The sequence below is a fragment of the Dromiciops gliroides genome, chromosome 3 (genome assembly GCF_019393635.1).
Source record: "Dromiciops gliroides isolate mDroGli1 chromosome 3, mDroGli1.pri, whole genome shotgun sequence".
Classification (NCBI taxonomy): Eukaryota; Metazoa; Chordata; class Mammalia; order Microbiotheria; family Microbiotheriidae; genus Dromiciops; species Dromiciops gliroides.
In genome coordinates this window covers 454,825,809-454,839,783 of record NC_057863.1, presented here as the reverse complement: position 1 = coordinate 454,839,783, position 13,975 = coordinate 454,825,809, and the positions used below count along the sequence as shown (strand labels likewise).

The 13,975-nt window shown below is 37.0% G+C and overlaps 1 protein-coding gene across 1 annotated transcript in view; it reads right to left on the bottom strand.

The window, feature by feature from the left end:
• DPP4 (dipeptidyl peptidase 4) overlaps nt 1–13,975 on the bottom strand; it is a 119,169-nt gene that overhangs the window by 33,709 nt on the left and 71,485 nt on the right. Inside the window, 6 exon segments of the mRNA XM_043991255.1 lie at nt 3,746–3,844; nt 4,093–4,140; nt 7,039–7,160; nt 7,751–7,804; nt 8,723–8,790; nt 9,035–9,142. Of these exon segments, the coding sequence (XP_043847190.1) occupies nt 3,746–3,844; nt 4,093–4,140; nt 7,039–7,160; nt 7,751–7,804; nt 8,723–8,790; nt 9,035–9,142 (499 nt within the window).

Genomic DNA, 13,975 nt, shown 5'->3' with positions numbered 1-13,975 from the left:
CTGGTGAGGTACAAGATTATTTCTAACTAAAATAGGTTTTAAGTCATTTTCTTTATCTCTTCTACTTCTTGTTTTACTTTTCTGGTAGTTATTTCAGTATGAAAGAGGAAGGACTGGTTTCTTTATGTACGAAGATAGACTTTCTCTGCTTTATACCTTACAGTGTGCTGGCACAGAAAGCCAAATTCTATTTTTTGTGTCTCTGAACTAAATGTGACGCTGAAGCGAATACCAAAAATTCAAGTTTCCATCATGTATATATACCACTGGACCATCATATGGAGAACCATTCAATCAAAACAGCTGATTATGGAAGTCTGTTAGTGATTCATACTATTCGACCTTTGATCTTCTCCAATCAATGCCAAGTGACTAAACTTAAGCACTTCAGTTTTGAAAGCATGTCATTTCCCCTAGTTCCCCACCTCCACCTCCTACTTCAAGAGGTGGGAGAAGTAGTGGGGTGTGGAGTGTCAATTATTCCATGAGTAGATTTTTGATATAACTCCTAGAGAGATCTTTGAACATCTCTTTCTGCACCTCAGCTTGTTTTGGAAGCAAGTTTCTGAAAAGCCTTTATAGAAACTGTAAGTGTAACCATAACTTCCCAGGATACTTGAAGAGGAATCCACCAAAAAGGGGGGGACCTTCAGCCAGCTGAAAAGGAAAACTTCAACTTATATTATCTTCTATTTATTAGAATTTTAATACCCTGCTTACTTCCAAAAAATATATCAGGAGTAGTACACAAAGTGAGAAATACGAAATGGAGCAATTAAAAATAAAAACAGAAAATAATTTAAAAAGAGAAACTGATGTTACTAGACATCTGAGATGAACTAATTAATGTAGTCATTAACAGCTTAGAAGGATGGTGTCGTTAGTCATAAGTTGCTGAGGATTTCTAACCATTCCTTATTTATCTGGGGATAAGGAATGAAGATCACCAGAGATTTTCTGATGGCTAAGGGCATGACATGGACATCTGAATGGATGCTAAGATCATAACTTGAAGAACCAGGATTACTCAATGAATGAAGTGGGACTATCTGCCATGAAAATGTTTCCTTAATACAATCCAACTATTTCATGACATAGTTGGAGAGAAAATGGTTGATTACTATAGCCCCTCGAGACCAAAGGCAGGAAACCTTCATCAAGGAGGATGTAGATGGTCCTTAACTTGATTTTATCCGAGATTATACTGGTTAATGTTGCTATAGCCCAAAGAAAAATTTCTACTCTGATGGCTGCATTTAAAGTAGGGCTTCTAAAGTGTTCGAGATGAAAGCAGTTTAAGTACTGAGAACAACTGCAAATCAGCTAACCAGTATTTAAAAGAACAGGATATAATAGGTGATGATACTTTGAAGTTCAGGACTCAAGTTAACAGCATGTCTTCCTGATTGGAAATCTCTGCATTTAGCCTGCGGTTAGTTGAGGTATTAATGCAGAAGGACTCAGATCAGAGCTTTTTATTTCAATATACTAAATGAGCATTAGAAAAAAAGAGATTTAGAAATTCACTCTGCCTCTTCTAATGAATGAGAAAGCAATTATTAAGCACTTAATATCTTCCAGTCATAGTACAAAGGCTAAGTTCTAAGACTGAAGTTTCCAAATGTAATTAACTGAATAATGACAACTGTGGTTGTTCAGTCATTTTTCTTTTTTTTTTTTTTTTAGCGAGGCAATTGGGGTTAAGTGACTTGCCCAGGATCACACAGCTAGTAAGTGTTAAGTGTCTGAGGTTGGATTTGAACTCAGGTCCTCCTGACTCCAGGGCCAGTACTCTATCCACTGCGCCACCTAGCTGCCCCTGTTCAGTCATTTTTCAATCGTGTCTGACTCTTCATGACCCCATTTAGGGTTTTCTTGGCAAAGAGACTGGAATGGTTTGCCATTTCCTTCTCCAGATCATTTTACAGATGAGGAAACTGAGGCAAATTTTATTAAGTGACTTGCTAGTAAGTATCTGAGGCCAGATTTGAACTCAAAAAGATGACTCTGCCTGACTCCAGGCCCAGCACTGTATCCACTGTGCCACCTAGCTGCCCTTAGGTAGAAGATATCAGCCTCCAATTACACAGAGTATTGCTGGACTGTTTGTTATATATAACCCTACCTAACGTTATATATATAAAACTGTATATATAGCTGTTATTTATATATAACCCTACCTAAAATTACCCCAGAGAGCATTTCCTTTTGAAAGATAATAATTATCTCATTCATCCTCTACCTCCAGGCACTTTGCATCTGCCCTGTCACAGCTATCTTCCTCAGCCACCATTTTCTCACCTATAACACCACCCTCTAAGCCTCTACAGATCACACTTCCCTTCACTGGAGGAAGTTATTCCACTATTATTTTAGAACTCCTGCCATGGGGTCAAATAATCCTGACTGGTTGAAGGCAAACTCACCTAAATCATTGTATTTAACCTGTCCCTGCCCAAATCCCATTTAGCCACCTACCATTACCATTCTGCCATCCGCACCGCACCATCCCCCTCCAAATACCCCCACCTCTGTTTTCAACCTCTTGCTCAGAGAATGATAATCAATTCAACTCTACTGTTGCTTCTCCTGCACATCTAAGCTCTTCTTAAAGCTTTCCTTTATAAAGGACAGGAATTAGACTTCCAGCCCATCCCATTTTCCATCTGTACTTCTGCTTAGATTCAACAGCCCCATACTGGGGCATACTCTCCCACCTCCTTTTGTACATTGCCTTCCCCCATTAGATTGTAAGCTCCTTGAAGGCAAAGACTACCTTCCTTTTTTTTATTTGTATCCCCAAAGCTTACCACAGTGCCAGGCACAAAATAGATGCTTAATAAATGTTTACTAAATTGAACTGAATTCGAAAAGGCAATGAGAACTAACTATCATCTGACTGTACTCATTACCTCCTGGATGTCCAGACCAAAATTCCCTTAGTAGGCCACTATTCTTCTAATATATGTTTTCTCCATATATTAGAATGTAAGTCCTTTGAGAGCAGGAACGATTCCACTTTTGTATTTGTATCCCCACCAGCCAACATAATGCCTGGCAACATAAATAAGTGCCTGGCACTTCATAAATGTTTTTTCATTCACTAATTCATTATAAGTATGTTATGTGTTTTTTTGTGTGTGTGAGGATGTTATGTTTTAAAACAAATGTTTAAGGAGTTCTGAGCAAAGCTATGGTAGGAAATAATAGCTTTTGAAAATTTAAAAAACAAAATTTCAATATACATGCAGTGTGTACTGTGAAGCAAATGCTTTTTTCAAAAAGTTCAGTTTCTCATTAGAAAATAAACATTGGGGGGCAGCTAGATGGCGCAGTGGTTAAAGCGTTGGCCCTGGATTTCAGGAGTACCTGAGTTCAAATCCAGCCTTCAGACACTTAACACTACTAGCTGTGTGACCCTGGGCAAGTCGCTTAACCCCCATTGCTCACTAAAAAAAAAAAAAAGAAAAAGAAAAAGATTGTATGACTAATATGGAAATGTTTTACATGACTGCACATGTATAACCTATATCTCATTGCTCGCCATCTCAGGGAAGAGACAAAGGAGAGAGGGATAGAATTTTGGACCTGAAAAGTTTAAAAAATATATTTTTTAATTGTCTTAACATGTAACTGGGGGGGGGAATCAAATATCATTTACTTTTGTAAAGGATAACACTGTATTCATATGCTTGAAAAATTCTGTTCCAGAATAATATATTCATATAGGTCTTAATTAACTTACTTGTTTGATTCAAAATAAGATAGTCAACTTGTTTTGTGGGCATCTGAATTTCCTTCAGTTTATTATCCAATTCTGTGTTGTTTTCTTGCACTTCAAGTACTAAGCAAGGGAATAAAAAAAATAGTAATTCATTTCAGTCTGAGTCATTTTTATTATGCAATATATTCAAATAGAAAAATGTGACTCATTGATACATAATCCATATATACATCAGATTCTAAGTATTTTCTAGGCTTCATTGTTAAGGGCCTTAAAAGTAAAGGAAATGATGCTGATGGGATTATGATCATATTTACCATTAATACACATACACACCAACAAAGCCAGCAAGAAAACTTACACAATACCTGTAAAATTGTGGCTTCTATGCAGAGTGTAAAGGGGAAGGCCAGGGCCTGTTAATATAAGAAAAGAAAAGACAAGTTTAGATGAATGAATAGGGGGCGGGAGGGAGCATTAGGTGGATGGGAAAGGAAGAGAAGGTTGCATCTGTTGCTTTTGAAAGATGTTGTCAAATGTCTTCAACTTTCCCACAATGTTTTATAATTTACATTCTCTTACCTTTTCCATAAAACCTGTCTAATAAGGAGAGACAATAACATGGCATAGTAGACAAATCACTTCACTCATTTGTACACTGAGTTTCTTATTAACAAAATGAGGGTAGACGAGATGGGGTCTAAAGGCCTATCCAGCTTTGACATTCCCTGGGGTACCAAATTCTTTGTTGTCCATTTTACAGTACCCATCATCTGGAGGATTTGTACTCTGCTCTGTCTCAATAACAATGGTGATGAATTTTCAGTTAGCCAGCCTCACTATTTTCCCTTATTGCCCTGATGACCAATGCTATACATTTATAGGACAGATGGTTTTGATGAACCTCTGGTAGTAATTTCTTTTCTTTTTTTTTTTTTTTAGTGAGGCAATTGGGGTTAAGTGACTTGCCTAGGGTCACACAGCTAGTAATTGTTAAGTGTCTGAGGCCGGATTTGAACTCAGGTCCTCCTGAATCCAGGGCTGGTGCTCTATCCACTGCGCCACCTAACTGCCCCTGGTAGTGATTTCTTAAAAATTATTTCCTTAGAGCATAAAAAAAAAAATCTATGAACATTTCATTCAGAGAAAAAGAAAGAGAGCTATAGTATCACAGACTTAAAGCTGGAAGGGTTCTTAAAGACTGCCGAGTTCAACCCTCTTGTTTTACAGATGAAGAAATTGAGGGCCAGAGAGGTTGTTAAGCTATTTGCCTAATGTCACATAGTTAGTACATGTCTGCAGCAAGACATGAATCCATGTCTTCTTGTCCCCAAGTCCAGTGCCCCATCCACTATGCCCTACAAACCCTAGACACACCCAATCAATAAATGATAGATACACAGACCTATGATGTCACTGATGCAGGGAACACCCAATGAGGAAACTTCCTATACTTTGGCAGACAGGTACATGATCTGTAACTTTTTTTTTAACTTCTAATCTTAAAGAATTGAAGAGTTACTATAGGGGGACTGAAAGGCTAAATGACTTGTCCAGGACCCCCCAGTCAGTAGCTATGACAGATACAGAATCTGAATGCAGCTCTTCTTGATACTAAAGCCACATACTATATATATCCACTTCACTTCATGTAAATATACATAAACACGCGTGTTCCTTTATATACGTATACAGATTTATTTTCATTCATGATGATGATGATTTACATAGTGTCTGCTATGTGCTAGGCATTGTGCAAGGAGCTTTACCAATATTATGTCATTTGAGCCTTACAACAACCCTAGCAGGTAGGTGCTATTATTATCATCCCCATTTTACAGATGAAGAAACTGAGGCAAACAGGTCAAGTGACCTGTCCAGGGTCACACAGCTATTCATATATTTACATGTATGTATGCCTATCTGTCTCCACTGATCAAATCCAAGCTCCTTAAAGTCAAAGATTATTCCATTATTGGCTTTGTATCACTAGCACCTGGTAAAGTTCCTAACACATAGAAAGCACCACACACAACATAAAGAGATAGACAGAGACCAAACAAAAAAAAGGACAGAAAGAGAAAAAAGGGCTTGTGGGAGATTGTTGTAGCTTTTATGGGAATGCATGTGTGCTTTAGAACTTTCATTTTTAACCCTAAGCTAAGGGTATATACAGCCTGAAAAATAGCCAATCTCAATTCTACTTTGGCAGCTACATCCTCTTAAAACATGCTGATTCCTTCAGCTACTGTTCATCTAATTTTTAAATCATTTACTATTATTTAACAAATTGGTAAGAACCATCTTTCAGATAAATGGGAAAAAAATGACTGGCTTGGAGATCTTTATTTGGGGGACCACTTGAGATTTTTATTTTTTATTAGGAAGTTAAGAAGAAGAAAAATGATTGTATACGAAACTGTAATTGTTTCTATGACTGTATAAGACTGCTTCTACGATTGTATAAATGATCATATGAGAAATGTGCAGTATTTTTATGAGCTATGTACATAACTCATTTAACAAGGTAGTAACACAATTCCTCTATTTGTAAATGATGCAGAATCTTTATTTGTTTAAGGGACATGAATTTCATACGAAGCTGGTTGGTCTTCTCAAAAGAAATACCTAAATCCAAACCAAACACAGATGAGCTCCACAGCAGCACTTTCCCTACTGCAAGGACACGTTTACAGTATACATGTGCCCAGTGTTAACAAGCATTAAGGATATTCTAATCTCCCAAAGAGAATTTTAACAGTAATGTCCAACATCATCACTGTGAAAACAGCTACTTTCCATGAGGGAGAGTAATGATGGTGAGTAGATTATTAGCACCATCATCAAAATATATTTATTAAAGACCCACTTAAGAACCACTGTAGGACATTATCCATTGAAAATTAAATAGATCTGAACCTTTAAAACTAAAGAGCTTACAAACTAAAATACACTAGTAAAAAAAAATTAACAGAAGGGGACATGATACTTGCATGTACATAGTCTGACAAAAATGGTATGTGAACAAGTGTTTTTAAATCTTAGGAAATAGAGTTAAAAGGAAATCTTAGAATACATCTAGTCTTTCCTTCTTATTCCATAGACCAGGAAACCGAGACCTAGAGAGGAGATACTTATCCAAGGTCACAAAGATAGTAAGCAGCATGACTGGATTTTAATTCAAATTCTGACAACAAATTCCATTATAATATATTAATCTGTCTCGGTTACTAATTAAGTGAAAGGAAGTGTCTCACATTGCCCTGCTGCAAAGTAAACACTGAATTACATGGTCAAATTTAGTTCAAACTCACCTGAACATTTTAGTTGATAATAACTTGCTTTCTTGCTAAATGATACTGAAACATACTGGCACCTTTCTGGATTAAATTCACAGGTAATGCATGTCACACTTTTAGATGAATCAAGATTAATTCTGTGAAAGTAAAGGGTCAATTGTTACTGCTTGGATTAATGAATAATCAGAGAGAACTGAAGGATCCCATTTTCCAGTCAGAAGTTATCAGTGTCCTAAAATAAGTCAGTCACATTCAACTCTTTTCTGAAAAAAAAACTTCTAAAATTCCTAAACCCATTTTGTAGAAATATACCAAAAAATATTTTTTAAATGACCCAATCCTGGTACACAATGACTTGTAGTTCCATGGATGGGAAGGAAATACATTTCCCTCCTCTAAGTAAAGGGATGATAGATTATACACATGTGAAATGGAATTATGATGCTGTCAGGCATTGTCAATATGTCAGTGTGTTCTCTTAACTGCACTTTATTTCAGGAGAGGGTTTGGTGGGGAAGGGGAGAAAGAACTCAGTTATTGGGAAGTGACAATGATGCATAAATAAACAAAAGTGCCACCATTTTAAAAAGTGCCCAATAAAGGGAGCATGGTATGTCAATGGACAATTGCAATTTGGTAAATATCAAGTTGAATAAGAAGAACCACCCAGAAAAAGTTGAAAAACTAAAAATATTCCAGTTAAAAAACTTTATGGAACTCTTCTTACCTATAAAGGTTTCTTCCTCCTGGCATCCCTTTGTGTTCATTACTGATGTAGTATCTGAAAATAAAGTGGTTACTGTTTTTCAAGTGACTCAATGTATGGTAGGTAGAAATGCACACACAAAGTGACTTTTTCAAACACACAATGACAAAATGTATGAATCTCTAGTTCCCTATGCTACATTCGGCTAAAGGTATAGCAACAGTAGCACAGAATAGGTAAGAGGCAGGAGGTGGAATTGGATAGTGACATAATAAAAAGTCTACTAAACATATATGAAAATCAGGCTACCATATTTTAAAAGAAAAAAGTACATTCCAAACGGGCTACCACTTATTGGTAGGAAATTCTGCCTACTTCTAAGCAAAAACTTTATCAGCATCATAGGTTTAGAGTTGGAAGGTTTCTTACAGGTCACCTAGTTCAACAGTTGTCAGGTAGCGTAGTAGATAAGAGCACTGGACCTGGAATCATTCTGAATTTAAATCCTTCCTCAGCTACTAACTTACTGGGAAAAAGGTACTATTAACATCTCTGTACTTCAGCTTCCTCATCTGTTAAATGAGAAAGTTGGACTTAATGGTCTTCTGCGTCCTTCCCATCTCTAATCTTTGATCTTAAGGAAATTAAGATCCTTAAAGAACTTTTTTTTTTTTAAGTGAAGCAATTAGGGTTAAGTGACTTGCCCAGGGTCACACAGCTAGTAAGTGTTAAGTGTCTAAGGCTGGATTTGAACTCAGGTACTCCTGACTCCAGGGCCGGTGTTCTATCCACTGTGCCACCTAGCTGCCCCGATCCTTAAAGATTTTAAGGAAATTAAGTCTGCCCACAGTTACAGAATGGGCAAATGACAGAAGTAAAATTTGAACCCAAGTCTTCGACTGCAAATCCAATACTCTTTCTACTCTACTACTTCCTTAACCACTATTATTATGGCATTAAATTCTATACTGACATTATTAATGGAATACTTACAGATATGTATCAGTGAGAGCTTCTATCTGAATTACTTCCCATTGTCCGTTTGTAATAAATGTTTCTTCCTGAAGAGGGATTTTAAAAACCATTAATTAGAGGGTGTATACTAATTAAAGTTGAAAGCTGAATGAATTATATGGACAATTCAAGTTACTATATCTCATGCCCCACTGAAGAAAAAGGATTTTTTATTTGTATGCATTCATCAAATTTATCATATGATCATGCAACTGTCAATTTCCTTTTTGCCTATGATCTTATTATGATCCTGAGAAATGCAAATCAGAAATGTTAGTAAAGAATACTCACTTTAGTGTCAACGTTAAAATGGCAAATGTGTTTATAGCCATCTTTATTGCTGACAATCTTGTAGAAGTTATTACCGTCTGATGTAAAGTAAGGCTCCGATGGTCTAAACTAAAAAGAGAAAATTGTTTTTTAAAAAGGTTAAAAAATTTAAAAATAAATTTAAAAATTTAAAAACTTTAAAAAAAAAGGTTAAAAAATAATAGATCCTTGGATTAGTCACTTCATCTCAGTTTCTTTGGCTGAAAAATAAGTGAGCCAAACTAGATGATCTTTTTGAGCTCAAAATCTATGACCCTCTGATTCTATCCTCCCCAGTAACTGTTTAGTTAATATTAAAATATTTAATAAATGAGACTCACAAAGGAAAATCAAGAGATCTATTTTCTCTTCACAAGGATAATTCTATTACTGCTGATTCTAAGTAGACAAAACACATTCTCTTTTCATTTTCAATAAGGACTGTCCCACTGCTACAACTGTGTGTCTTACAGATGTAGCTAAAACACTCTTGCCTATTCCTTTAATTAAAGAAGGTAGAATCTTCAGGTTGGTGATGTTTGGTATTGGAGCCTTCTGGCAGAACGAGAAGTGAGAGAGGAGACTGAGCGGACAGTTTTCCTATCATTCTAAGCACTGTTTTCTTAATGAAAAAGCAAAATGTGAATTCTTCGATCTTGCTTTGGATCAGATACAGTGAGGCATAGGGTGCTGTGCATTGCAAATTCGAAATCTTAAAGTATATACATTCTTACGTCTGCCATTTTAACGTTAAGGTCTTTTCGTTTTCTAACTATATTTAATAATAGAAATCACAGTTCTATAGAAGGAAAATTCCCATATTCCTACAACAAAAACTGGGAAGTAGAATAACACATTAATTAAATTGAAGCGGGCCTCCCATTAAGCTAGCAAAGAAAATGTCATCTTTGAGACTTTGATTTCCATGAAGCATTTGACAGCAGGTAGGAGATGACCCACTTTTTAAAGTGATGATTTATTTCATCTTTGATGTTTCATCTTGCATTTCTCCCGATTTTGAGGGAAAGAAGAAAAATTCTTTCCTCTTCTATTGAGTGATTCAAAGTGAATTCATTTCTGGAGCAAGCTGGAATGTGCAGTACACTCGGTGTTCTCATTATGGAACTCTGAAACACATTCCCCTCTCTAGACCTGTGTTCACAGCCTTATCTTTTTAATACATTTCCCTGTTTCCCCTGGATGGAGTTGTGCCTAGTAGAAATGTGTGAAAAGTGGCATCTGTCTGGTTAAATACAGAGAGGAAAAAACATATTTTTTTCAAGGAGTCGTGAGGAAGTGTAGCATGTCTCTTGCCATGGAGGAAACCACTTTTCATGTTGGCAAACCTCTCCCCTCTGTCCAATCAGTGCCTGGAGGAATTTTAAATGCTGTAGGTTTCACAGAGGCCAATTCCCCAAGAAAGCGAGTCAGGATTCCCCCAAATTAGGAGTGGCATCACCCCTTTGAATAAAAAAAAAAAAACATGAATCCATCCAGATAACATTTTTTTTCTTAAAACTGACATAAGTAAATGATTATAAGGGATGGGGGGGGGGGGGAGGAGAAAAAAACACGTGAAGTCATTTGTTTACCATGTAAAACAGTAAGGTGGATTTTTCTACTCCATAGCTATCACAATGCCAATTCCTTTTCAGAACTTGTGTAATGAAGTGGCAATGAGATAAATGGGGGGAGGGGCGTGTTCGTGGGGAATCTATATGCTTTCCTAGATATTTCTAAGTGCTTAGTAAAATGTGAAACCAAATAATCATTATTATTATTTCTTTCAAGATACATTTCATGCATACCAGCAGGTGTTGTGTGGAGTGGGGTAGATACAATACTTTCTGTTGGATAGAATCAGACTTCTTTAGACATTTGACCTTCATTGCTGACAGTGGGTGGCTGAATGTTCTAGCACTGAAGCATCTAACTTTAAATGAGTTGCCAACTCTCTGTATCTGAGAATTCCTTCTGTTCTGCCTATATGGTTGTTTCTTTAACACTGATGGGATTACTAGACTGGAAGAAGAGGTATAATGTTTTGATGTAGGAAGCCTGCATTTCAGCAAGACATTTCATATTTACAAGCTGTTAAATGCTAATGGACAAGATATGGGCTGAAGGAGAGCACAGTTTAGGTCGATCTTGAATTGACTGAATGACTGGAACCCAAAGAATGGCTGACTAATGGATCAATTTCAAATGGAGAAAGCCTCTGGGTGAGCAGACCAAGAATATGTAATTAGTCTTATGGAACATTCTATCAGCATTTAGATGAAAAACACAGCATGACATGTTTATAAAAACTGAAACTGACACAAAGCTGGGAAGATAGTGGTCATCTCATTTTGATATGAAATAAATGCCTCCCATTTGTGTAGGAAAAAAAAACTATTCTAAAAGTTTATGATGTGGGAAGCATGGAAAAGATCGGAGAGAATTTTAGTGGACATCAAGGTCAATAAATCAATAGTATGTGAAAGCCCAAAACAAACTAACAAAAAAAAAAGGGGAGGTGGGGGGACACCAAACAAACACCCAGGCAGTTCTAAGGCTGTGTTTATAGGAGCAAGTGTCCAGAATAGTTGTGGCTACCACAATTTAAGAAAGTATTGGACATAATGGAGTCCATCCAAAGGAAAGATGACCCAGATGAAAGGGGGATGTGAAGCTATGTCCCATGAAAATAATTTGAAGGAATTTAGCTCATCAGCCTGAAGAAAAAGAAAAAGGACAGGAAATATGATAGCTGTCTCTACATATTTATGGAGGTATCATAACAGTATTCAAAGAATTAAAAGTCCATTTTGCTTTGTCCTAGAGGCAGGAGTAGAAACAATGGATGGAAATTGCAGAGAATCAAATTTGGAAAAGGAAATATCCTCAATAATCAAAGCTATTCAAAAGTGGAATGGGTTACCTCTGGAAGGAATGAGTTCCATCAATGGAGGTCTTCTAGAAGAAGCTGGATAATCTAATTTTGGTAGTTAAGATTTAGAGGGAATTCCTGATCTTATAACAACTGGTAACATATAATAACTAAAGTCATTGTGAACTCTGAAATTCAAGTCAAGTCCATAATAATTTATTAAGTGCCTACTGTATGTGAGGTACAATGCTAAGGATTGGGATATAAATGCAAAAAAACCCCTTAAAAATAAAAACAAAAACCAACCAGCCTCTATTGTCAAAAAAACTAACTCACAGGCAAATGGGGGAGACTACATGCCTAACAACTATGTGTCAACAAACATAGAAAGGTTAAGTTGGTGATAACCTTAGAGAGGAAGCACTAACATTAAGGGAATTGGAAAGGCTCCTTGAAGAAGGTGGGATTTTAACTGGGACCTGACAGATGCCAAGGAAGCCAGGAGAGAAGATGAGGAGGGAGAGAATTTCAGGCATGAAACACAGCCGGTGAAATGCCTAGTCAGGATGTGGAGCGTCTTGATAGAGAATAAGCAAGGAAGTCAAGAAGGAGAGCCAGTCATGAAGATCTTTAAGAAAAGCCAAACATCAGATTTTTTGGGGGGGTGGGGGGGTGGGCAGGGCAATTGGGGTTAAGTGACTTGTCCAGGGTCACACAGCTAGTAAGTGTTAAGTGTCTGAGGCCAGATTTGAACTCAGGTACTCCTGAATCCAGGGCCGGTGCTTTATCCACTGCACCACCTAGCTGCCCCCAAACATCAGATTTTTGTAATTGAGCCGGAAGCAATAAGGAGCCAGTGGCATTAACCAAATAGGCAGATGACATGGTTGGACCTGTGCTTTAGAACGCTCAAATCTTACAGTTGAATAGACGGAGAGGAGAGATGAGCGCAAGAATATCCAGAAGACTACTGGAAAAATCCAGGCATGAGGTGATGAGGGCCTCTCCCTAGCATCAGAGAAGAGAAGGGAGGGTATAAAAGACATGTTATGAAAGTAAAATTGCCAAGATTTGCCTACAGATAGGGAAGTGGAGAGGAAGAGTGAAAAATTGAAGATGACTGGAAGGAGATTCTGTAATACTATTATATTTTTTTGGTCCTGTGTGTTCTTTATTTACTAACCTTTGCAACAATTCTCTTTTTTTTAATTCCCCCTGCCCCACGTTTCCTCTTTCTTTTTTAAACAGTATGTTAAATACCACCCCCAAATTAATCTATATTCATAATACCTTCAGATGTTCAGAAATAAAATGTCTAGATTAATTACAAATATAGGGAAATCCTAATCTTTTTTCTGCAATACATTTCCTTGGATTATAGGAAACCTTATTTTGCATGAAGATTCAGCAATTTCTCTCTAATCATCATCCCTGCACCATGAGCCTAGAGGAAGAGGTGACATACTCCTTGTTCGTTAATGTTGCTTCCTCCAATGCTCTTTAAGGCTAGAATAGCCTTTTCTCTGAAGTTCACTCTACCTTCTCCCAATCCTTATCATTGACATTTACTGACACTCTCCTCAATCTACCTTTTGGACTTTGGCACCTAACATATAGTAATACTCTCATCACAACTTCCTGACTTATTATAATAGTCATGAGGCTAATCCTTCTAATACTCACTCTTTGAATTTAACTCCTACAACCTTATCTATACTCCTTTTAGTCATTAACTACAGTGGCCACACCTTGGAACATCCCTCAAAGCTGTTCAACTTCCAAACTGGACCAGAGACTTCCAGAAAGTGTGAAATTCTATATCTGAACACAGCATTCTGCACTTCTACTTCTCCCACTTCCCTAATTCTTCTCACATGAAGTCTGGTCCCTAGATTCCTAGTCTCTCAACCTATCAACCTTGTTCTGGCCTCTCTACCCACTCTCAGTCTTTTACTCATATATGTCAGCAATGCCCTCCCTTCCACTCTCAAATTCCCTTACCTCTTTACATTCCAACGTTCATACCATATTAATCCTTAACTCTGGTTAAC